Consider the following 24,751-nt stretch of genomic DNA (forward strand, 5'->3'; position numbering starts at 1 on the left):
CACCTCCATCTCCTACCGACCAACCTCATCCCGCCCCCTTGACCTGTCCGTCCTCCCTGGACTGACCTATCCCCTTCCTAACTCCCCACCTACACTCACCTTTACTGGCCCCATCCCCGCCTCTTCGACCTGTTTGTTTCCTCTCCATCTATCCTCTCCTCTATTCATCTTCTATCCGCCTCCCACTCTCTCCCTATTTATTTCGGAAACCCCTTCCCCTCCCCCTTTTCTGATGAAGGGTCTAGGCCTGAAACGTCAGCCTCTCTGCTCCTATGATGCTGCTTGGCCTGCTGTGTTCATCCAGCCCTGCACCTTGTTGTCTCACAATCACTGTCGAGGACCAGTCCATGAATTATTTCATAATAGAATTGGATAACTGCTAGAGAATAGAGGGATTAGATGCTCATTTCTAATTCCCATATAATAATTCATTTCAGTGCTCTGACATTTCCTGATTATTTGATTTAATATATGCTTTCATGAGCTGAAAGAGCTTTTGATTGGATATTTGCGCTGATACTTTTGCAAATCTGATAGGTAACAACTTCAAAATAAAAATTCAATGTTACATTTGCAAAGGATATATATATCTTTTTTTGTTGTGGGCAGCTGGATGGAATAGTGGAGATTTTGATTTATATAAACTTACCAAGAAATAGTGAGACACTTTTTGAATTATTATTCAATTATTTGATTTTATTGTCACATATCTTGATAAGACAGTGAAAAGTGTTTTGTCACCACAAGCTGGTGCCATTTTGCGTTCATCTTCTGGTCAAATTGGGTCTCAAGCACAGTTTCAGGGCTTCTGCAAGGTCTCTGCAAGGTGTTCCAGTCTTCAAGGAGTCCCACTCCAGGAACAGCACTGATGACACTGATGCCCCAGGAGACTCTGGCTCTGCTGCTGTCTGACACCACCAACAGTCCACACTCCAGGCCTACCACCGCTAGGAGTCCATTTAATACTCACTCAACTCTGCCCAAGAAACCCAGCAACGAGACTTGTTGTTTTTGCTGCTTAATCCTCTGTTCTTCTCAGCAGCATTTTCTTTAAGCTCCATTTCTCTCTCCACAGATGCTTCCTCACACGTTGAATATTTGAAGGATTTCTGTTGAAAATTGAGAAAGTTCCCCGAGACTGGACATTTCTCAATTCCCATAAACTGTTTTATTTCCAAGAAAGACAATTTTGCTCCAAAATGCTCTTTATCTTTGTCCTGCTGTTCCATGTCAATAAAAGCTGCTCCAGGTGAGGTTTGTATTCACACCCTCTACTCTGGATTGCAGTGCCAAAATTATAGTAATTAAAATACAGAAGTTCCTTACAGAAAGTCAGCCACACAAACTAATCAAAATTTAAGCAAAATACTGTGGCTGCTGGAAATATGAAGCAAATATAGAGAATCCTGAATGCTGGAATGCTGCCGAGAAAGATTCATATCAGATACAAAACCTTTACCTCTGTTTCTTTTTCCATAGATGCTGCCAGACCTTTTGAGTTTCTCCAACACCCTCTATGTTAATCAAAGGTTAAATTTATGGAAAATCAAACACAGAAAAATAGAACTGTGAAACTAACTGTGAAAGTGTTCTTGGATTAAGACAGTGTATTGCAGTCGTTGCATTGTTTTCCAGAAGCAGACATGTCATTTTATTGTTTGCATGTAGCTCAGTGCAACACACTATATAGTTACAAGGTAAGTGTTGTTGAAGATACACAGGCATTAATCAAAACATTCAACTGTGCTCTGTGGATTTTGACCATATTTGTTGTTGCACTCAATGACTTATGTCCTTCAAAAATTGGAATCTAAATGAAGCAGAACTTTATTTTACCAGAGTCACAAGTGCATAAAATACGTTGCTTCCTGTATGTGGATTTGCAGCCGTGATATGAGGGAAGCCATTATTTCTAACCTGAGTCCACTCATGAGTCTTCCAGCGTCCACATGGGATGACAATACACTCTTCTCTAGATGGTGGCTTTGACAGATGTGAGCAAGCTGATTCATCAGCCACTCCACCTTGGAGATCGCGGCAGCTAACATAGCGTTCCTTAGTACCTTTCCCACAGGTGGCAGAACACTGTTGGATAAGAATAGTTATAAATGTTTTAATAGAATTATTCGTTATTTGAAAATAAAATTTGATGCAAAATGATTGAAAAGTGCAAGTGACATCGACTTTTAATTTTATTCTGGCACTAAATCACGAGTTATTCAATGCTTTAATCAATTTTCTTCATCATTTAGATAAATATTATTTAATGACAATATTAAAATTAAATCTGTGTACTGGTGTCCAGGATCCAAATCTCCATTCAGTTCTGTAGGTCATATGATTGGGGATTCTCTCTTCTCTTCTTCCTGGATGCATATCAGGGCATGAAGCTAAATCACAGTCCTACAATGTAAAACATAGGGTTAAAAATAAACAGGTGCTTTCAAATCTTTTAAACATTTTGAGAAAATGTAAGTAATTAGCTAAGGAGGAAAATAAGCTTGTATTCTTCAAATCCTCTAGAATCAACTCAAAGGACTTCAACTACAACAAATGTTTTCAATTCTCAGTTGCACTGACCAATTTATACAGAATAACAAAAACAGTAATGAACCAAAAGAACAGTTTAGTTTGACTTTTTGAAGATGTTCGTAATAATTACCTGAGTATCTGTAGGCCTGGTGGCAGCATTACATTCATTATCATTGACCACAGTGCCATACGAGCCTGCAATGCATCTTACTGCTCGCATTTGATAGCCAGTCCCACATGTCGCTGTGCACTATAAAGACGGTATGTTGTTAATTCTCCCGGATCGCAATAAAATTAAAACTTAAAAAGGTAGCATATTATTTAACTATTTAGAAAACAAAGTCCTATCTAAGTCAGAGAGTGAAATGTGTGGGCCAGATTTTTATTATAAGATTCCTGCTCCTACCAACAGAATGAAATGGGGGTTGGTAACATGGAAATGCTGTTGACAAAACCCTGACAGAGATTATGGAGAAGGCAGGAGTCCAGTCCAGCTAAGGACAGTGGACTGACTCTAGGAAAGCCAGAATGCTGACACTCTGATTATTAGCAGCTCTGGCAAAGCTGGGCACTGTTTATTTAGGTGGAGACAGAGAAGTTGCTTTAAGATGAAGGTGTCACCTAAAGCCTGTACAAACTTGAAAAATAAAATGTGGTCAGAACTACATTGTGGAGGGAAAACCTACCACTGGGTGGCCACCTTAATCCATCTGACAGACTTTGGCCTCAGCCTGTATGATGTCTGGAAAATTATAGATAGTATAAGAAAAGAGCCTTCATTAGACACTTTCACTGGCCTAATTGGCTACCTGCCACTGGCTGGTGGCTAAATGTCACTCTGTCTCCAGCAGACCCCTCAAAATAGGCCAAAAGCAGATATATACTATCAAGCCAGCATGTCAGCTGATGCTGCAAAACTAGGGAAAACCTATTTGTACCTGTATCAGTATAATAAACCTTTACAAAAGCAAAATACTGCAGATGCAGGAAATCTGAAGCAAACATAGGAAATGCTGGAGAAACTCAGCACATGAGGCAGCATTTGTGAAGAAAGAAACAGTCAAATATTTGATTCCAGTATGACTTCTTCAGAACTATAAATATTTATAATGGCCCTCTCAAATCACAGCTTATAATTAATTGCAAGATCTAAGTCAATTGAAGTTAGAGGGAAATCCCAAATTCGATGTGTTTTATCTTTCTGAATTTGCAATATTTGATTCCTTATGCACTGGCAAAGGCATCTCAGATCTGTATAATCTCCCAGCAACGTAATCTACCCTGAATACACAGGTAGAGAGAGAGCCAAGGTGCGTGAGGTGGGGGGTAGCGGTTGTTATCATTTTTTCCAATTAGGCGGCAATCTGATAGTGTGAAATGAAAAACTAGGTACATCAATAGAAGATGGGAAATCTGCTCTACCAGATTCCTGTCTGGTCAGTGAAGCTGAAACTTTGGCACAAGAGATATAAAATGTTACAAGGTCTGGGCATTGATGACAGAAGTAGGGTGAATGCTGATTATTCTGGATGCAATTGGTTAGTAATTAAGGAACATAGAAACTCGGAGCAGGAGGAGGCCATTGGGCCCTTTGAACCTACTCCAACATTCAATTTGATTCAGGCTGATCCTCTCCCTCACTGCCATATTCCTGATGCCTTCAATATATAGAAATTTAAAAATCTTTTCCTTGAATATAACAAGAAAAATGAAAATGAAATGTTTTGAAGAAACCAATTAAGTTGCTGAATAATCCTTTTGTTGCATGATTTAAAAGCACAGCTTATTTAGTAAAGTATTAGATTAATCAAAGTATTAAATGATTAACCAACTCTTATGTATCAACAACAAATTTTATTTCCAAAGCAGCTGTAATGCAAAGAATATCTTCATAATATTGTTTCCAGTGTTATTTATGAATCACAACATGCATTTCAAAAATGGCTAGATATGTTCATTTCTTTCTTCTCTTCTGACTAACTTCAACTGCATTCTAGTAAAGTGCAATTTCAATGTTTATTATATTATTATTCAATTAGCACCTTCAAACCACTACTTTTCCATTGGTTAACAGTCACGAATAGAATGAGGAATGTTGTGAAGACTATTACAACATGGAGACAGATGGCTGAACCAAATCAACTTTCTTACTTCTGTATTCACAATACTGTAAAATTAAAACCTTCAAAGACTCACAAAATTGGCCCCAATGGTTCCTAATCAGAATTTTTGAATAGCCAATCCCAGATTTTGCAAATAGTCAATCCTTGAAACTGGTTTTAGCTTAAACAAAAGACGTAGCAATTTATTAACAACACAATAACTTTAGTCAAGCAAAATTAAACAACAAAGTAATCTAATTCATCTATGCTATAAACCCAAATACATAGAACATAGAACATAGAACATTACAGCGCAGTACAGGCCCTTCGGCCCTCAATGTTGCGCCGACCTGTGAAACCAATCTGAAGCCCATCTAACCTAAACTATTCCATTATCATCCATATGATTATCCAATGACCATTTAAATGCCCTTAAAGTGGGCGAGTCTACTATTTTTGCAGGCAGGGCATTCCACGTCCTTACTACTCTCTGAGTAAAGAACCTACCTCTGACATCTGTCCTATATCTATCACCCCTCAATTTAAAGCTATGTCCCCTCATGCTAGCCATCACCATCTGAGGAAAAAGGCTCCCACTGTCCACCCTATCTAATCCTCTGATCATCTTGTATGTCTCTATCAAGTCACCTCTTAACCTTCTTCTCTCTAACGAAAACAGCCTCAAGATCCTCAGCCTTTCCTCATAAGACCTTCCCTCCATACCAGGCAACATCCTGGTAAATCTCCTCTGCACCCTTTCCAATGCTTCCACATCCTTCCTATAATGCGGTGACCAGAACTGTACGCAATACTCCAAGTGCGGCCGCACCAGAGTTTTGTACAGCTGCAACATGACCTCATGGCTCCGAAACTCAATCCCTCTACTAATAAAACCTAACATACTGTACGCCTTCTTAACAATGCTATCAACCTGGGTGGCAACTTTCAGTGATCTATGCACATGGACACCAAGATCTTTCTGCTCATCCACACTACCAAGAATCTTACCATTAGCCCAGTACTCTGTATTCCTGTTACTCCTTCCAAAGTGAATCACCTCACACTTTTCCGCATTAAACTCCATTTGCCACCTCTCAGCCCAGCTCTGCAGCTTATCTATGTCCCTCTGTAACCTGCAACATCCTTCCGCACTATCCACAACTCCACCGACTTTGGTGTCATCCGCAAATTTACTAACCCATCCTTCTACGCTCTCATCCAGGTCATTTATAAAAATGACAAACAGCAGTGGTCCCAAAACAGATCCTTGAGGTACAGCTTTGTTTCCAGTCCCATGCACACAAATGACAGGCAAACAAACCAATATAGTTAAGGGATAGACAAAAAAAAGTAACGAATGGCCAGGTTATTTGAGTGGTTTTTATAATGTGTTGCTCCACAGGCATAAATGACGGTATCTTTGTTGATTTTTGGGAAGATGTTGATCAGGGTCACCTATATAGTTCAGTCAGATGAAGGCAGAATTACTTATAATTTAGTTTTTTATTCTCTGTGCTTCCAAGAGCTGCTCACAGGAGGTTAGGAAGGGAGCTTTTAGATCTTCATGCTGGAGCATCAATAGCCAGATTCATCTTCACAGAAAACACAGTCCAAAACCTAATTCAAACTGACAGCACTCACTGACAGACTGACCATCTCCTCCACGAGGTCCCAATTACCATTCAATATTCATTATCTGGTTCAGCAATAGGTCTTTTCCAGTTGTTAGAACCAATTCCCATTTACTAACTTTGTTAATAGCCAAATTTTGCTATCTGTTTAAACATAATGCTCTTTCCCAGTGACAAATCATCTGCAAGACCTTTTGATCAGGAACCAATCAGCAATAAACTTCCAGGCCTGGCCTCATAAATATAGAAAAGCTTGCTTGGTCTGTTTTCCTTTTAACGTAAGCTGTTATCCACAGTTCAAAAGTCATCATTAGCTCACAGTTTCCAGTTCACAGCTCTAAGCTAAAATTGATAAATGAAGTTTTTAAAAAATGAAAAATCTGCAAGGACTCTAACAAGATACTTTTTACAAGCCCAAATTTGAAGCATTCTGAAGATGTCTGGACTATTTTTAGACAGTCAATGAAAAGACACAAATTTTTCACAGTATTCCTTGGAAGTCACATGACTGTAGATAATTGCTGGTCCTGGTTGCTTAAATTCACTTCAAGGAAAACACCTGAAAATTTTTACAACTGGGTTTTATGGCTGTTCTGTTTGAACAGTTTTGACAGGTTTGGAGTTTGTGTTTAGATCTTTCAGCTAAAGAAAGCCTACTACAGAACAAGCTGATTAGCTTGTGTTTCCTATTTTGGAAGCCGTCTTGTGGAGAATTTGGTGCAAAACCTGATTATTCCTCTGGAAGAGTGACTGAAAGAACTTCTCTATGTTTTATTTCCAGAGCAAACAATATCTTCCATGATCCCAGTGATAACTGTGTATAATTAATGATTTGACCACATGGACAAGAACACCAGCTCAACAGACTTTGAAACATTCTACTCACTACTTTTTCTGCCTTCATGAATGACCACCATTGGCCAAAAAGTATTTTGCCTTTCAAAGTGAATCTCTGCAGAACGAAATCCATTGCCCCCAGTTCTGCACGTGTGTGTGTGTGTGTGTGTGTGTGTGTGTGTGTGAGAGAGAGAGAGAGAGAGAGCGAGAGAGCGAGAGAGAGAAAGAGAAAAAGAGAGAGAGTGAGGGAGAGCGGTTTGGGTTATTTCAAAAGGTAAACATTTATATTTTAATATCACACATTGTGTGTGTTAACCAATTCTGCATCGTATATTGACTTAGGAATGTTTTGGATTAAGTCGATAATTATGTGTCCATTAAAGAAACTTCATTGATGGATCTTTTGATTAAAGTCTATTATAGAGGAAAACATATGAGTAGACATATCAGATTTTGAGAATAATATTCTTTGTTTACCATGAAGTTGTGGGGCTAGAATGACAATACACTCCTCCCTTCTCAGTCTTAACAGTAATGTAACAGAGTGAGATGTTAACTTTTTAAAAGATCTTTTTAATTCAAGCTGAGAAAGTTATGGAGTGACTTTTCAAGATCTGCAAGACTATGAAGAGTTGTGGTGAGGTAAATTGCTAAAGATGTGGTAGAAATTTAAAATAACTCTGAAAATAATAAAAAGATTTGAAAACAAATCTGTCATGATGCAAGTCAAAATGAAGGTTTCACTACCACAAAGTGTTGTTAAATTCTGTTACATGGCATTTAGTTTCTAAAGCAAAAGGGTCACCGGCAATGAAAAATGAGGTGAACGTATAAACAAAGAGCAGCTGGTCATTCAGCTCCTCCAGCCTGCTCCGCCATTCAATAAGATCATGACTGAACTGATCATAACCTCAAATCCTCATTCCTGGTTACCCTAAATCTTTTCACCCTCTTGATGATATGAATCTGTCTCCATGTCTTAAAAAAATGCTCTGCATTCACTGCCTTTTCAGGAAAAAGTTCCAAAGATTTGAGACCCTCTGAGGGAAAAAAATCACCTAATTTCTGTTTTAAATAGGTGATCCCTCATTTTTCAACAATGACCCCTATGTCTAGGCTATCCCATAAGAGGAATCATCCTCTCCAAATCTACTCCGTAAAGATTCCTCAGGATCCTATATGTCATAATGAAGAGTACAACTAGGCAGGTTGGCTCGTATGAAACATGTTGATGTAAAATTTATGAGTAAGTTAGCCCATTTCTGGCTGTACTATTCTGTGATTTTTAAAATAGGCAAATATGCCTTTGTTAAATCTATACGTGTCATGTTGACATTATCAACTCGTGAGAGTAACTCTTAGCAAGGGCTGTAACTCTAATCAGAAATGAATGAATTTCCCTGTTCTGTGAATTGTTTTTTCCCAGTTACATTAATACTCTATCTGCTGTATATCCTGCAGATACCTCACCCATCATTTTTCTCCTTGCACAAGAGGACAATTGTTCAAAAGTCTGTGCAAAATAAAAACACACCAAAAGAAAAAGACAGTAAAAATACATTTAAATTGGAAAATGTGAACAAAGTGCATGAATAAGATTGAAGTTTTACCTGCCCCCACGGACCAACTTGCCATGCTGCGCACTCTTGCTGTTGACATGCTTGAGCTGATGCTGGTTTAGTTGCGGAGTTACAAAATCCATTATCTAATTGCTTTTCTCCAACTTGACACCATGTTTGACGATGCTTGTATCCCTTTCCACAGGTCACTAAGCACTATAAGTGATATTAATTTGACTACTAATATATTTTCTGACTTAAACATATCTTTACATTGGAATGTATAAGTGATTGAACATGCTTTTCAAGAGCTTTCAGTACAGAAATGATTTTCTATACAAGCAAATACAGTGAAAAATATAAACACAGATGCACTGTGAATGTTTATGGATTTCAGCAAATTTACTGCAGTTCCAAACAAAGTTAAAATATCCAGCAATTTGCTCACATTCTATTGCACTCTATTGTAAAGGTTAAAAATCATCTTCAAGCAACACTTGATAAACATTAAACACTTTGGAGTTTTTGAATGACTGATGTCAAACTGTTTTCATTGTTCTAATTTGTATTTTACATAATCTACAGCAGTAAAAGGTATCTGGATACAAACACAGTCTCAGAGAAAAGCTAAACCTGTTCCAACATAAGTAAGGACAGACATTTTGACAGTCAGAGAAGATTTACTAAAACAATATAAGTGCCTTTAGTTTGTCTCATAGGTAGTAGGGCAGACGATCCACTGTTTAAACATATTTTTGATTGGATAGTTTAATAAACAAAAATGTTATTAACCATGGGTCACAGGATAGCACACTCTTGCTTCTGAGTCAGGAGGTAATAGTCTTAAATTTCACTCTAGGGCTTGAGCACAACATTCTCAGTTGACACTGTAACGTAATACCATAATACTATTGTCAGAGGAGCCATCTGTTAACTGAGATGTTAAACCAAGGCCTCATTGCCCTCTGAAGTTGGTTTACATATTGCCTGGCACTATTTTGAACAACAGCAGCAGAAGTTGACCTTGGTGTCCTGGCCAGTCATTATCTCTCAATCACCATTGCAGAAACTAATTATCTGGGTATTATCACCTTGCTGACGTTGGAAGTTAGATATGCGCAAACTGGCTGTTATACTTCCCACAACAGAGTATATACTTTCAAAAGGACTGCATTTGCTGGAACACAGTTTAGGTCTTGAAAGGCTTTATATAAATCTAAGTGTTCTTTTAAACAAAATTAATGTTGCATTACTTTTCTTTTTCCATAATAACATCAACATTAACCCCTAGAACAGCTTCTTCCCTGCTGTTATCAGACTAATGAATGGACCTCTCATATATTAGAGCTGATTTTCTCTGCACCCTCTCTGTAGCTGTAACACTATATTCTTCATTCTGTTCTATTTACCCTGATGTACTTATGTAAGGTATCATTTACCTGGTTAGCATGCAGTACAATACCTTTCACTGTATCTCAGTACATTTGACAATAATAAATGAAACTTTTAAAAAATTAAACCTTCGTAAAGGTTGGTACAATTTTTGGAATTGTGGAGTATGTTGATTTCATCTGTTTTCACACTTAGAGTGTGCCATCATAACAGGAGTGCAGTACTCACAGACAAAGCACACCATCAGTATAATGGGGGTGACCCTATGTTTTGTCTTATTAAGAGGATGGTCATCAGGTACATAGAAGAGCAAGGTTTATATTCCATTGTCCCTTCTGTAATCCAACAAAGATCATCAAGGCATTGTTTAACACAAAAGGGACCCTAAGGTATTGAATTTCCATTTGAATCATACAGTCTTTGCATCGTACTGCCACTATAATATGGCTTGAGAAATCCAATTGACAGAAGAAAAATGGGTTTCATTTGTTTTCATTGACATTACAATCTCAGTTATGTTTGTGCTTCCTATTAAAAAAATTAAAGTTTATGTTAAAATGTGAGAGACAGTTTTACTTAAAATATTACATTTAATTATGTGATAAAGGCTGCCTATAAGAAATGATAGGCCTACAGGTCTATTGATCATGTAACTTCCAGGCTAACTATAACAGTTACAACAAAAAAGCAGTTTTACAAAATGCATCAAAAATACTATTGACACTTACACACACATTGTCTTAATCACCTAATAATGTACTGGCTGTGTAAATCAAGATGAAACTGGATACCAAGCTAATGTTGCTCAGATGTTTCTCATTTGCTCCCATCCACTGATCAGGTCAGTCTTAAGATCACAAGACTTTCTGGTTGGAGGTGTCTCAGCTACTGTTGTTTTCTGTCCAGCTTTCTAGCCAAAGGAAGGCTATTGCTGGCAGTTCTTGTAGTCCAATCAAAGTGGTTAGTTCATGCTATTTGGAGACAGATCTGGAGAGTAGAAGTAAGGGGGCTGTTTCTTAGACTCACAGAAGCAGTTCAGAAGTCTTGGGTTCCACCTGTGGCCAGCAGTGCTGGGAAGCTGATTGAACTTATTAATAAGTCAACCACCAGTCATTAGCCAACTGGCAAATGGAGACCAAGCAGTGCATATAACTCATTACCTCACAGGAGGCAAGTACACAGCGGGAGATCTGGCTGCCATGATGGCGTCATGCAATCTGCACTTTCAATGCAGAAAATGGCTAAGTGAGAGTGCTGCTAAGGTGAAAGGCACAAAAGTGGACATAATGAATTATTCTTAATTTACCATAGATTCCAGATATGCATTCTTAATTATATACCTTGCAGATGATAAAAAGGAGAGGAGGCTACCTCCACCTCTAGACAGTGGGGATAGAAAAGGTTGCCTGCTTTTAAAAGCTAAGTTGGCAAAATGCAGCCCAGTATCTTCCCTGCAGGTGCAACACACTACAAATATGCAATGCAACAGCTGCCCAGCAGGGGACCCCAAAGGTAAATATATCTTTCCAAATGTAAGCAGTTGAATGAGAAAGGAAAATTCCACATTGTGGGCTTACATTACTAAATCAAGTTGCAGTTCAGTTGGAACAAAATATTAAAGAATGCAGACTTTGCAAACAAATTTTCCCAAGAAAACATCAAGAAAAATATCCAACTGACCTCTGACCATTCACCTGTTTTCCATACAGGACATGAATATTCATTGCATCGCTGGACAGTTATCTTTTCTTGTTGACTGCATTTACTGTCTCCGAGAACAGTCCCCATAGAATTGACACAAACAGCATTCCGCCTTCTTGAACCACCGCCACAACTCTTTGAACACTTGCACAAATAGACAGACATTAGATTAACTTAGTAGTGAATTCCTAAAGTTAATTGTAGTTCTGCAGCAAAAAGAATTCCATCAGATCACGATAATACAATTTTGCAGTTTGTTTAAATGATAAAATTACAGCCTGGTGCTCATATGGTTCTGATATATTTGGTGCAATAACATCCCATGTGAAGGATGCACCGGTCATGAATTAGATCCTATCATTGCTTAAGACTCTCACTGGCAGAGACTGCAGTTAGCCTTGCCAGCTGACCTCAAGAAGCTTTGGACCTCATGTTCACAGCCTCGCCCTCAGTGGGGGCAGTGGCAGTATAGATTGATTGGCTGACAGGCAACAGCAGGAGCACTGGCAGAGCAGTGGTGTTATATGAATGCAACTTCTTGCAGCATGGGTGGATTACCTGAGGTACATGTCAATAATCCTGGTATTTTCCGAGAGGAGAACCTGAAAGTCCCTTTGAGCATTGACGTCCACAGCCGTGTGGGCCTCAGTCTGAGCTTACATGTCATCAATCTGAGGTTGCATAGCAACAAACATCACACTCATGACCTCACTCTGAACTTTCAGTGCAGCACTGAGATGTTAGGAAGTTTCTGTCTGTACTACTGTGGAAGCTGAGAGTGTGAGCTGGGACCAATTCCAATGTGTGGTTCCCAACCTTGGGTCCACAAGTGCTGTCATGGAATTGGCCATTACCTCCATGCTCTTGGTTTAATGTTGAGCAAAAAGCCCTGTGCCAATTTGGAATGGACTCCTCTATGCTCCTTAATACTGACAAGAGGGTCTGTGATAGGCCTCCAAATGTAGCAAGTGTCTTCGTGAAGATATTCAACAGCATTTTACTGTACACTGCCCCATCAAAGTTCACACCTGAGACCTCTACAGCAGACCTCGTCTGTGACCTCGTCCTTGAGTGAGCTGGCACATGAACTGTCCTTTCCTCTTTGGTCTGGCTGCAGCCCATTCATGTCTAATGATGTGCCAAGCATTGATCTCAACTCTGTACTACTCTCTAAACACTGTGCAGTGCAAGCATCTGTGTTGTTGGCTGCAAGTGTCAAATTGGGTGAGGGTGATTCTGAAATGAGGTCTGGTGCAGCTCTCATCCTTCATGATGAGGGGGCACTGCTGGGTCAGCTGACTGTTCTTGGGTATCGGAAAGCAATATTGCTGAGGGGATAAGATGGGGTAAGGGAAGAGGAATCGAATGGAAAGTAAGAAGCCCATAGTCACACCATCCACAGCTTGCAGTTCATACCAGTTAAAAAGATGAATGATGAGGGATTTTAAATTATGCAAAAAACAGGTATCTGCCATAGTCTTGAAGGTTCTCAGTGACATTAGGTATAATAGCCTCTGCCACCACATGATGCAGAGTCCTGTGTCCTGTAAAGGGCTGAGGTGAGGTAGGTGTGTCTCTTTCTCACTGGGTCTTTGTAGCTGTCTGTGATTATGAGGTGCCCTGCTCAGCAATGGAGGGAAGAATATCAGTGAGTGTACTGCAGCACGTGTGGGTAACTTACCTGTCATTGCTGAAAGCTGAAGACACGGAGCAAGAAGTGGATGTCAGCCTGGTAACATTAGCAAATGTAAGAGGAAAGGTTGAACCTCTGAACATTAACTATGAGTCCTGATTGCTAAAAAGTGACAAAGGATGTCATATCACCTTTGAAGATGGCCATGACTACTAGTGTGAGTTCTCTGAATATTTTCCAGCTATACAATTTGGTCCTCTGGGTCAAATCCCAGAATTGACCTTCCTAGCTATCAGTTCCCAGCTCCATCTCATCTCAGTGTGGGACTTGAAGGCATCCTCACTGAAAACATGGCCTCACTCCTCCTTTTCATCTGCATCACAAAACTTCCAATGCCACATCCAAAACCTAGATCCCTCTCTCTGGCATCTTGTTTCATTTGTCTCCCTTTACTGTTCAGCCAAGCCTTCCTAAAATATCTCAGTACCTTCTCTTTCATGAGTGCATTTCCTCTTTAAATAGTGTGGACTGCCTTTAAGACATCCAGGCAAGCTGTACATTGTCTAGCCACTGATACTGTTCAGTCCCTGTTGAGCAGTCAGATAGCCAGCAATATATTTTGTGCTGAACTGTACTCTCAGATCATTGAAGTAAGTCAGCAGAATGGAACCATTGTGCTGCCTGCCATAATGAGCCTGGGCATGGGATAATTATGCATCATGATCTCCATACCCAAAAATGGCGTTTATCTAAGTATTATTTATAAAATGTGCATGAGGAAAATAAAAAGAGAGAAAAAAATGCATACATTAATAATATGCTTGATTTTGTTGACAAAATAATTACATAATTAATAGTATCTTGCACAACATCAAATATTGCTATTCACCTGAACAGGCAGCTGTACATAGAAACCTCTAATACTTGAATTATTGTTACTCTTCTTTTGAATCTACACCCAATCTTCTCTTGGATTCAAATTCCACGTGAGAAACATGGAGAAAGTCTTGTATGTAAAGATCTAATCGAAGATGTATGGAAAGAGGCAGCTTTGGGCAATTTCTATTCTTGGTATATTTCTGATTATATGCTTCTGGTGTGGGGTATTGTTTAGTCAGGTCACAAAGGACAAAGAGACCATGCAGACGCTATGATAATGGTTGAATGGACACTGCACACAACCAAGATGTTCTCTCCCAGTTGAGGAACACTTCGGCATGTTCATTGGATAGTAGTGGGCGGCACGGTGGCTCAGTGGTTAGCACTGCTGCCTCACAGCGCCAGAGACCCAGGTTTGATTCCACCCTCAGGCGACTGTCTGTGTGGAGTTTGCACATTTTCCCTGTGTCTGTGTGGGTATCCTCTAGGTGCTCCGGTTTCCTCCCACAGTCCAAAGATATGCAGGCTAGTGGATTGGCCATGCTAAATTGCCCGTAGTGTTCAGGGATGTGTAGATTAGGTGTATTAGCTGTGGAAAATGCAGGGTTAGAGGGAAAGGGTAGGGGCATAGGTCTGGGTGGGATGTTCTTTGGAAGGCTAGTGTGGACTTGTTGGGCTGAAGGGCCTGTTTCCACGCTGTAGGGATTCTATGCAAGGACATTCATGCTCCGATCTTCAGGTAAGTGGCCTCCAAGGTGGCCTTTGAGATACGCAATGATGCAGAATCGCCGAGCAGAAACTGATGGCCAAGTTCCATACCCATGAAGATGGCCTCAACTGTGATCTTTGGCTCATGTCGCACTGTGTGACCCCACCACACTGTTCTATATCTGTAAAATCTTCCTTACTGTCTCGTTTTGACACAATCACCTGGATAAATTGTTATGATCTCTCTACCTTAACTAGTTTGTACAGTTTTGGATTACTTATGACTTTGGTTAGACCCTCGGCATGTGACTTTTATACCTATCATGTTATTCCAGTCATTTGTTTAGTCTCCAGCACCGCCTTATTTTAATTTTTTGTAATTATCTCTCTGCCTCAATTAATCAGATTATAGGTCATCCCTTTGCTTGTTATTCAGCTGTTGACAATTTACTCACACCATCTGACACTTTTGATCACCTGCAGTGACTTATTATTTGACACTCCACTCACACCATTTGTATGATCTTTTGATGTCTCTGCCCTTGATCTTTCTGATTATAAATTCTGTGTCTATGTGCTGCTCTCTCACTTTACCTGACAAAGGGGCTATACTCCAAAAGCTTGAGATTTCAAGTAAACCTGTTAGACTATAACTTGGTGTCGTGTGACTTCTGACTTTGTCCACCCCAGTCCAACACCGGCATCTCCACATCTTTTCAAGGGTAATTGAGGATGGCAATAAATGTTGGCTTTGCCAACAATGCCCATATCCTATAAAGAATTATGAATTTGTTGTTCATAATTTTATGTTCATAATTTTCCAGTGAATCTGCATTTCAGAAGCTGATAATTTAATCTACACTATCAACATTAGTTATTTGGAAATTAGGTAAAATGTGCATCAACAAACTTCAGTAAAATGCTTTAAACATAAATGACCTGTTCTCAAAACAAGGTTAAGCTTAAGAAACCACATCAAAAAGTCAACTGAAACCTACTAATGGTGCTTTTGTCTTAATTTATCAAAATAACAAATGTGTACTGATGAGCAGGGTAGTAGCATACACATTGTACAATTATGCTTTTGTTGCAAAACACAAATGCTGATTAAAATTCACATTTTACTTGCATAAATTTAACTTCTTTATGGAGCAATTGATTTATGAAAAGTGTTCAACTTGCTTTCCTTTGAATAATGAGAACTGGATGGCAATTTCAAATAATGAAATTATCAAACACGAGCAACTCAATGACATGTTTGAGATGAATTATCTGCTCATGGGTGTTAGAAAACTAAGTCAAAAATGTTCTGGAACATTATTGGAAACATGGCTCTCCATCAAAATGCAGTTTCCAGTGTCTATTAATATCAAAAGATTAAATGTAATTATATTTTCCATCAAATTATTATAGAATCATTATAGCTATTCTTTATTGAGTGCATTTCAGGAAGTAGCTTACCTCTGACCAAGATGAATATTGCCACCCTCCTACATTGCAATCTCCATGACACACTTCCTTATTATCTGGCTTTGGTTGATAGCTGCAGTATGTTTCATCTATTTTTTCAGTCTTTCCTTCCGATCTACTATATTTTGCACAGTAAATATCCAAAGTTCGATAGCCAGGTCCACATTGGGCTGTGCATTCACTTTTTCTGGCAACATGCCATCTGTTTGAGAGTAAACAGCATAATACATTAATTAGCTTGGAACAGTCTAGGCTGGAACTGAATTGGTTATGTACTTATGTCACGCAGTGGGTTCAAGTCCCACCTGACAAGTGACATAAGAGATCGTCTAAAAATCTTTAAAACTATTTTGGCTATCTGCTGTATGGTACATTGTTTATTATTTTTGCACATTTGCAACTGATGGAAACAATTGCCTACAATATTTATCTATCGCTAAAGCTGTACACTGTGTTTTAAATGATAATTCTTATTTTCAGATACAGCACACATGAAAATGATTTTCAATGAGCACTGAGGGGCAGCTCATCTCCTCAGCAGCAGGCTGTTGGTTGAGGTCCTATTCAGAGACTTCAGCACAGAATCAAGGCAAAGCACCCACCCAGGAGGACAGGGGTGGGCAGGAGGGGATGCCTCACTTCTGGAGATACCATTTTTCCGATTAAATGTTTAAAACAACATGTTATTTGTCCTCCCCAGAGTCCTGACAACCAACATCATTACATTTCTTTGGTAAGAATGGACACTGATAGCTACATTTCCTACCAGACATTTACAACTCCATTTCAAATGCGAAGTGTGCTGGGGATTCTAGACATCGTGACAAACATTGCCTGTCTACATTTAGTCACAATTAACAAGTCAAGACTGTGATTTGAGTATTTTCATAAGGTTCTCACCTGTTTTAGACAAGATTCGTTTCATGACAGATGCAAGAAAAAAAATGCAAAGTGAAAGGAAACGTAGGCTCTTGGAGGGCTGGTGGTGAGTGTATAAATTTTGTGGCGAATATGAAAATGGCAGCCCATATGAAAGTGGATGTTGAACAAGCAATCTGACAACTCAGGTTAGTGGAGAAGTCTGGAGGAGGGGTGTCATCAGCAATATGTGGAAACTGAATTCATGCAAGAATTTTAAACCCCGCCCACTGGTGGCTAGCCAACCAGTTTCATGCTTAGACTGGAGCAGTCCTCCATAATAGAGCCGGCGGGTAAAGTATCAGCCAACCTACCCTCCCTTAGACATACTGAGGACTGTAGTAGACCAATTAATGGACAGATATAGCCAGTGATGTTTACATCCCATGAGTGAATAAATAGAACATACAATAGTGTTAATATTATTTTAATAAGGAAAATTAGAAGTCATCTCATAATCACCACGAAAATAATTTTGAGAGGAAGACAATTCTTGAAATGTACGCACCGTATTTCACAGTCTGTGTTGCAGGATTCAGTTAATGGAGCTGGCTGTGGAATTTGATCACATCTCTGATCAGACACTACGAGCCGATCACTTTCTCTGGTACAAATAGGTTTTCTCTTCCTTTCGCCTGGTGAAATAAGATGTCATGTTAGAGAACAATGATAAATTGGGAAAACAGCAAATAAGTTAAAATTATCTCCTGGAACATAATTCAAAACAATCAACAAGCAACAAACTGTACAAATTGGAATAAATGCTTTGATTATTTAAGAGTGAATTACAATATACTTTACCTTGACAAAGTCTGTTGCAATCTTGCCAAGGACCAAACTGATCCCAAAAAAATCGTTGTACTTTATCTTCAATGGGAATGTTGAATGAGTAACGCACATCAGGATTGTATAGATTTCCCACAGACAAAACCTTGAATATAGCATAAAAACAAACTGTTCAATTATTTGTGAAAGTGTATAGCAAAAGACAATATAATACACAGAATTTAACCATGTATGTTGATTTACCTGAACTATCAGTTCTTCCTCAATCCGATCAGTACAGTTGATTCTTTCCACTCCATTATCAGAGCCACTATACTCAATTACAGCTCCTCTAACTTTAATTTCCCTTTTAAACATGCTGACCACAAAATCTCCATTTAAAAGGAATTCTTCTTGACTGTTAGCCAAAGCTGCAAAATGAAATGCAATGAGAATACAAATGTCTGTACATAACTTACAAATGATCTCAAAGCTCCATAAATACTATGTTGATATATGAGCCTAATGCATTTTATACAAATTTTCACAAGCTACTCAGTTTTGTATGGTATGGAAACGTGAGATATAATTAAATAGCTTCCTGTCTGCTATTTCCCACCTACACATTCACCTTAACTAAAGAAGGGGCAAATCACTGACAAGTCCTGTGGGAATTTAAAGCTTTGTCCTAGAAAGCAGTTTCCTGTGAATCAGTAACACATCACACAACTTCACACTAATGTGATTTTTCAGCTAATTTCCTAAGTTTGAACCCTACTATTTCATTCATTGCTATATAATTAAATCTCTTTCATCTAAACAATAAAAGAGAAACAGAAATAGAACTACTGATGTGCAGGAAGAAGGTTTAATGTTTGTCCTAATAGTGATAATTGTGTCTGAGGAAGCTGAAGAAGCTATAACATTTGAACACATGATTTTAACAGTGCACAAAGTTAAGGTTGTTACATAATGAAGTAAGCCACTTCTGAACAGAAAGGAAGTAAATGTTCCTGGACTTTATAACCTGAATGCAATTGTTCAAGTCACTGACATCACTTCAGCCAACAGGTTCAAGGAAGAGAGGAAAAAAACTCAGAGCTTTACGCCTTTAATAATGATGGCATGTCACATTCCCTTCAAACTGCTAAATAGTTGTTACTGTGCTTACCATAACAAGTTATTACATTTTACAACTAAAAGTGTAAAACGGATGTTTTTATACTGTCATACTTAAATCCACAAAGATTGTTCATGTTTATCACATCTTTTGTTTAGATGATTATTTTCCAATAAGTAGGCATACTGTGTTTATTTGTTTAGTTTTATAAATTATCAGAATAACCAGGTCATTTGATGAACTTAAAACATTGCATGTTGGTTGACTAATATAATTTCTGCGCTTACAAATTACAAATGGGCTAAAATAATATCATTGATTCTGTTATGTTCAAACCTCGGTGAAAACTGAACACTCAGATTTGTTAATTACTGGAGCTATTGCTCCATAGTCATTCACTTTCAATGTTATACAATGTGATTTATGATCTAGTACAGTTGAGAGTATGGTACTTTATAGATTTTTATAGCAAGTTTTAATTTAAATGTATTGGCTAAATGAGCAAACAAGATGAGTATAGGTGTTAAATTGCTTTGATGATTGCCCGACAGGGATGAATCTGTGAAAATAAATGGATTTATAATGATTTAAACAATAAATCGGTGTAATGTCGTGTTTAACTGTGGGCCAGAGATGATTAAACTTTGCAAGAAAATCCATGAAGTTCTTCTATTTGCTTTCCAACAAAGTAAGAGAAGAAAATGCAGTTTCACAGGGCACTGATGTCAGTGTCCTGGCCCTATTCTGCTTTTGTTTTCTCTTCTCAAAAATATAGTTGGATCATAACATTTTTCAACAAAAGCATTACAGAATATTTCACTTGAATATTACAGAATTTGCAAGGGTTCCTGGACCTATTTAGAGACAAAAAAACTGCAGATGCTGGAATCCAAGGTCGACAAACAGGGGGCTGGAAGAACACAGCAGGTCAGGTGGCAAAGGAGAAGTCAACATTTCAGGTATTACCCTCTTTCAGTACCTCATGAAGAAGGGTAATACCCAAAACGTTGGCTTCTCCTTTTCCCAGGTGCTGCCTTGCTTACTGTGTTCCTCCAGTCTCCTGTTTGTCTCCCTGGAGCTACTGTCTAAAAGGTTGGTGGGAAACTTACCACAATCCTGATGGCTGCTGCACAAGATTGAATAATGTGAGCAGCATTAATCGCCCTGAGATGAAACTTCCAACCCCACCGTAGATGCAAGTCCTGCCTTTCCAGTGTCTAATGCTGAGGATCCATTGACAGGTAGACAAGTCCCGAACTGGGGGCCAAGGGAAATGGTAAATGGGGAAGTGGGAGGTGATTTGAGGCATGTGAGATCCAGTTCAAGAGGCCACAGTGAAGGTGAGATGTGAAAAGACTTTGGTGAGGTCTCCAATGGAGGTAAATCTGGCCCAACGCCTGTTGTGTAGTTAAAGCTGATGGGCTTCCTGCTTGGTATGGGCCTCTCCCCACCATAAGCAAAATACCAGCCAGGGTGAAATGACCCCTTAGGGCTTTAATAGGCCCACGAGTCAGCCAGCCACTTGTCACCTCCCTTGCTTCATGTAACCATTCAGATATTTTAGCGTTGTTGGGGAGGAGGGGAAGCACCTGCTAGGTTTGACGTGACACCAGCCTCCAACCGGCCAGTGGGGGAGCAGAAAATCCAGCCCCTGAGCAATTCTTAAAAGCTTACACCATTAGCAATGAAACAGAAGTACTTGCTTTTTGCTGCATTTCTATTCATTGCTGTTGAGCAAGAAACTGGTGACCCATGACGCTTTCCACTTTTATCCTGAATTAAGCCAAGATGGAGAATCCCAGTTGCACAACCAGGTGGAATCAAAATGAATAAGCAGCTTCAGGTAATCCATATAGCATGAAATAGCTGCCTTAATGGGCTTCATTTGTGGTCAAGGATAATCAAGGATGTGACACCAGTTTATTTAACAAATGGATTTGTGTGGAATTGTGCAGCGTTTCTTGGATCACTTCAATCTGAATTACTTCTCTCACCCAACAAAGATCTTACACAGGACTGGACAAACAAATACGTTTGTTGCAATATCAAAGATTCTCTACCTTTATTTAGAAAGGGAAGGAGACAAAGAAAAGGTAACTATAAACTTATCATTGTCACTGGGAAAATGTTAGAGTCCATTGTAAAGGATGTAATAGAATAGCATTCAGAAATGCATAATATGATCAAGAAGAGTCAGTATGGTTTCATGAAGGGGAAATCAGGCCTGACTAACTTATTAGAATTGTCTGAGGACATAACAAGTGGGTAGACAAAAGGGAAGCAGTAGATGCAATGTATTTGAATTTCCCAAAAAAAAATTGATAAGGTACATGTCTTGTTACTTAGTAAGAACCCAATGCATTGGATGAAGTAAACACTCATAATTCACTGATTTCCCCCCATGGATCCCCATACTTGTGAGGTTGGTCCCAGGCCCCAGCTTTTTAGTTTCCCATTGACTCATCCAGTGTGCCTCAGTAAACCAATCACAATCCTTTGCAGTATGTGTGATGTATGTGCAGATCTGTGTTTTTGGTATCCATGGGAAGTTTATATCCCTATCCTTTGTGGATAATGATGATTTGCATTTAGAGGGCTGGCTACCTAATAGAAGACAGAGAGTGGGGATCAGGAGGGCATTTAAAGATGGCAAAAAGTGTAGCTAGTGATATGAATGAGGAAAGGCACTATAGCCAAGTTCCTGGATGACAGAAAAGTAGGTAGGGAATCAAGTGGTGAGTATAACCTAGAGAGCCTGCAGAAGGATATAGATGGGATAAGCAAGTCAGTAAAAACTGAGGAGAAATGTGATATGATGCACTTTGGCAAGAAGAACTGAGAAGCTGCATAATATTTAAATGGAGAAAGACTGCAGAAAGCTCCAGCACAGAAGAATTTGGAAGTCCTCATGCACAAATCACAAAAAACTAGCATAGACATTCAGCAGGAAATAGACAAAGCAAACTGAATGTTGGTCTTTATTTCACAGGGAATGGAGTATAAAAAAAGGAAAGTTCTGCTAAAACTGTACAAGGCACAAGTCAGTCCACAGCTGGAATACTGTGCACGGTTTTGATCCCCTTATCTAAGGAAAGGTATACTGGCATTGCAGTCAGTCCCCTGGGTGTATCACAAGCATAGAGGGACTGTCTTATGGAGAGAAATTGAGTAAGTTGTTCTCATTAAAATTTAGAAGAATGAAAGGAAACCACATTGAATCACAATGAGATTCTCAGAGGGCTTGACAGGAGAGATGCAGTAAGGTTATTTTCCCTTGTTGTGGAGTCTAGGGCCAGAGGGCATAATCTCAGAAAAAGCAGTTGCATATTTAAAACATAGATGAGGAGGAGTTTCTTCTCTCAGAAGGTTGTGAATCGCTGGAATTTATTATTGCAGAAGGCTGTACAACTGTGTTATTAGGTATATTCAAAGCTCAGATAGACAGGTTCTTAATCAGTAAGAGAATCAGAGGTTATGGTGAAAAAGCACGAAAATGAGTTGAGAATGATCAAATCAGTCATGATCTCATTGAGTGGTGGAGGAGAATCAATGGGCTGAATGGCCTACTTCTGCTCTTTCGTCTTATGTCCAGAAATCCAAGAAACCTCTTTGCTTTGGACATTTTCAGCAAAATGTGGAATCCCTATCAAAGATCATTTACAAGGCCTATCCCCAGTCATGGAGAATTTGATTACAGAATGTAACACTATCCGCTTGTGGATCTTTTTTGTTGGGAGTTAAATGACATGGTATTTTTTGGCATTAAATGCCACCTCCCATTTGTGCTGAGAGAAAACTGGGGACAGATCTGCATGAAGGCTTGTTGAAGTTGCGAGTCAGTTTTACTTTGAGGAAGTGAAATTCTTTCAATTGATAAAGATGTCAAGCCAGAGCTATAGAGCTGCAAGACAATGCAATTACATTGGTAAGATGCAGGCCGAGATAGAGGCAGAGGCAAGGACCACAGAAATAGTGACAGAGTCAGCAACAGTGACAGAACTGGAAGCAAGTGGAACTAAAGACAGTGGCAGCGTGTAACTGAGCACTTAACACTTTGAGCACTAAAAAAGCAATGTGACCAACACAAAGGATGGCAGCCTGTAACTCAGTGCGAAAGTTAGTCAGGGCTAAAAAAAACAGGGTAAGAGCTATAAGATTCATGATCAGTGCAAATGCATCCTGTGTAGATGCACAAGATGTACAACTGTCCATGTGCATAAAATTACTGCTTAACTCGCATGATTTCCCGATCCTATTTGTACAAAAACATAATTTGAATATTTAATACAAATTTTATTACGTTTTTTAGTCTTTTTGGTTTGATTTATTTAATAGAGCAATGATCTTAAATTCAGGGAGGTGTTTAAATTGGGAGTTGACATCAGGCAGCATGGAGGGAGGTGGGCACAAACAAGACAGTGTACCCACCTGACATGATCAGTTTTAGTCCCAGTTTACTATAATACTAGGATTTTATTTATATCCCATCGACCAGCTGCCCATACAAAATGGCAGAAAGGAAGAGCTCATGGATCAGTGATCTCAAATAAACAAAATGGCTCATGGTCTTGCAGATGCAGTATAGAGTCACCAAGTGAGTAGACTCCTGTTTTCTTCCAGATTACTTTAAATCCTAAGCGTCTGACTTCTTCCATGTTAATTCCAAAAATCACAAATGACAATCATTACTGTCAATGGAATCAAATAGGGTCACATGGTCTGCAAAATCTGGGTCAATGAAGGAATCACCACCAGTAGTGTCTTCCTTGATCAAATTGTAAAGTGCTCCTTTCCTGTTTGTTTGCTTTCACCATTGTCTTGCTTCTTCTCCAGCTTGGTCTACTGTGCCCTATTCAATGCTTGCTTTTCTTTGAGATCATTTTCACAAAATATGTTTCATTTGCACAACTCATCAGTTATTGCCTCTTTTATATTTTACAGCATTTTGACCCAGGAAAGAAAGGATTGTTTTATTCTTCACAAATTGCCATTTTCTTAATTAGACTTGTTTCCTTCGTTATGCTTACAAATTCCTGCATGGAAATTTCATATAAATCACTTCATGCATTGTAATTTAGTAACTACTTAAGCAACTGACACTTAAACTTCAACAGATTCATAATAACAATTTCAAGTTTCCATGATACAATTTTAAAGCATTGTGTTGACATGAAGCGATCTTGTGCTCATAACTAGCTACAATTCTCATTAAATTGTTGAAAATTTAACATTGGCATCTACCCAACAAAGTGGAAAACTGCTCAGGTATGTCCTGTTCACAAAAGGGGGACAAAGCCTATCTAGTCATTATCACCCCATCAGTTCGCTCTTGATCATCAAAGTGACAGAAGGTGTCATCTATAATGATAGTAAGTGGCATTTATAGAGCAATATCTTGCTTACTAATGAGATAACGAGGTGTAGAGCTGGATGAACACAGCAGGCCAAGCAGCATCAGAGGAGCAGGAAGGCTGACGTTTCGGGCCTAGACCCTTCTTCAGAAG

General features: G+C 39.0%; 1 protein-coding gene across 3 annotated transcripts in view; it reads right to left on the reverse strand.

The window, feature by feature from the left end:
* adamts9 (ADAM metallopeptidase with thrombospondin type 1 motif, 9) overlaps positions 1-24,751 on the reverse strand; it is a 189,246-nt gene that overhangs the window by 85,843 nt on the left and 78,652 nt on the right. For all 3 annotated transcript variants that reach the window (XM_048606233.1, XM_048606234.1, XM_048606232.1), the window contains exons 17-25: positions 18,392-18,558; positions 18,164-18,293; positions 17,871-17,997; positions 16,436-16,646; positions 11,734-11,898; positions 8,713-8,877; positions 2,663-2,782; positions 2,296-2,403; positions 1,918-2,085 (exon numbers count right to left, since the gene is read on the reverse strand). In XM_048606233.1, coding sequence (XP_048462190.1) covers positions 1,918-2,085; positions 2,296-2,403; positions 2,663-2,782; positions 8,713-8,877; positions 11,734-11,898; positions 16,436-16,646; positions 17,871-17,997; positions 18,164-18,293; positions 18,392-18,558 — 1,361 coding nt within the window. The remainder of the gene's footprint in view (positions 1-1,917; positions 2,086-2,295; positions 2,404-2,662; positions 2,783-8,712; positions 8,878-11,733; positions 11,899-16,435; positions 16,647-17,870; positions 17,998-18,163; positions 18,294-18,391; positions 18,559-24,751) is intronic.

The sequence above is a fragment of the Rhincodon typus genome, chromosome 16 (assembly GCF_021869965.1).
Source record: "Rhincodon typus isolate 14 chromosome 16, sRhiTyp1.1, whole genome shotgun sequence".
In the NCBI taxonomy this organism is placed as follows: domain Eukaryota; kingdom Metazoa; phylum Chordata; class Chondrichthyes; order Orectolobiformes; family Rhincodontidae; genus Rhincodon; species Rhincodon typus.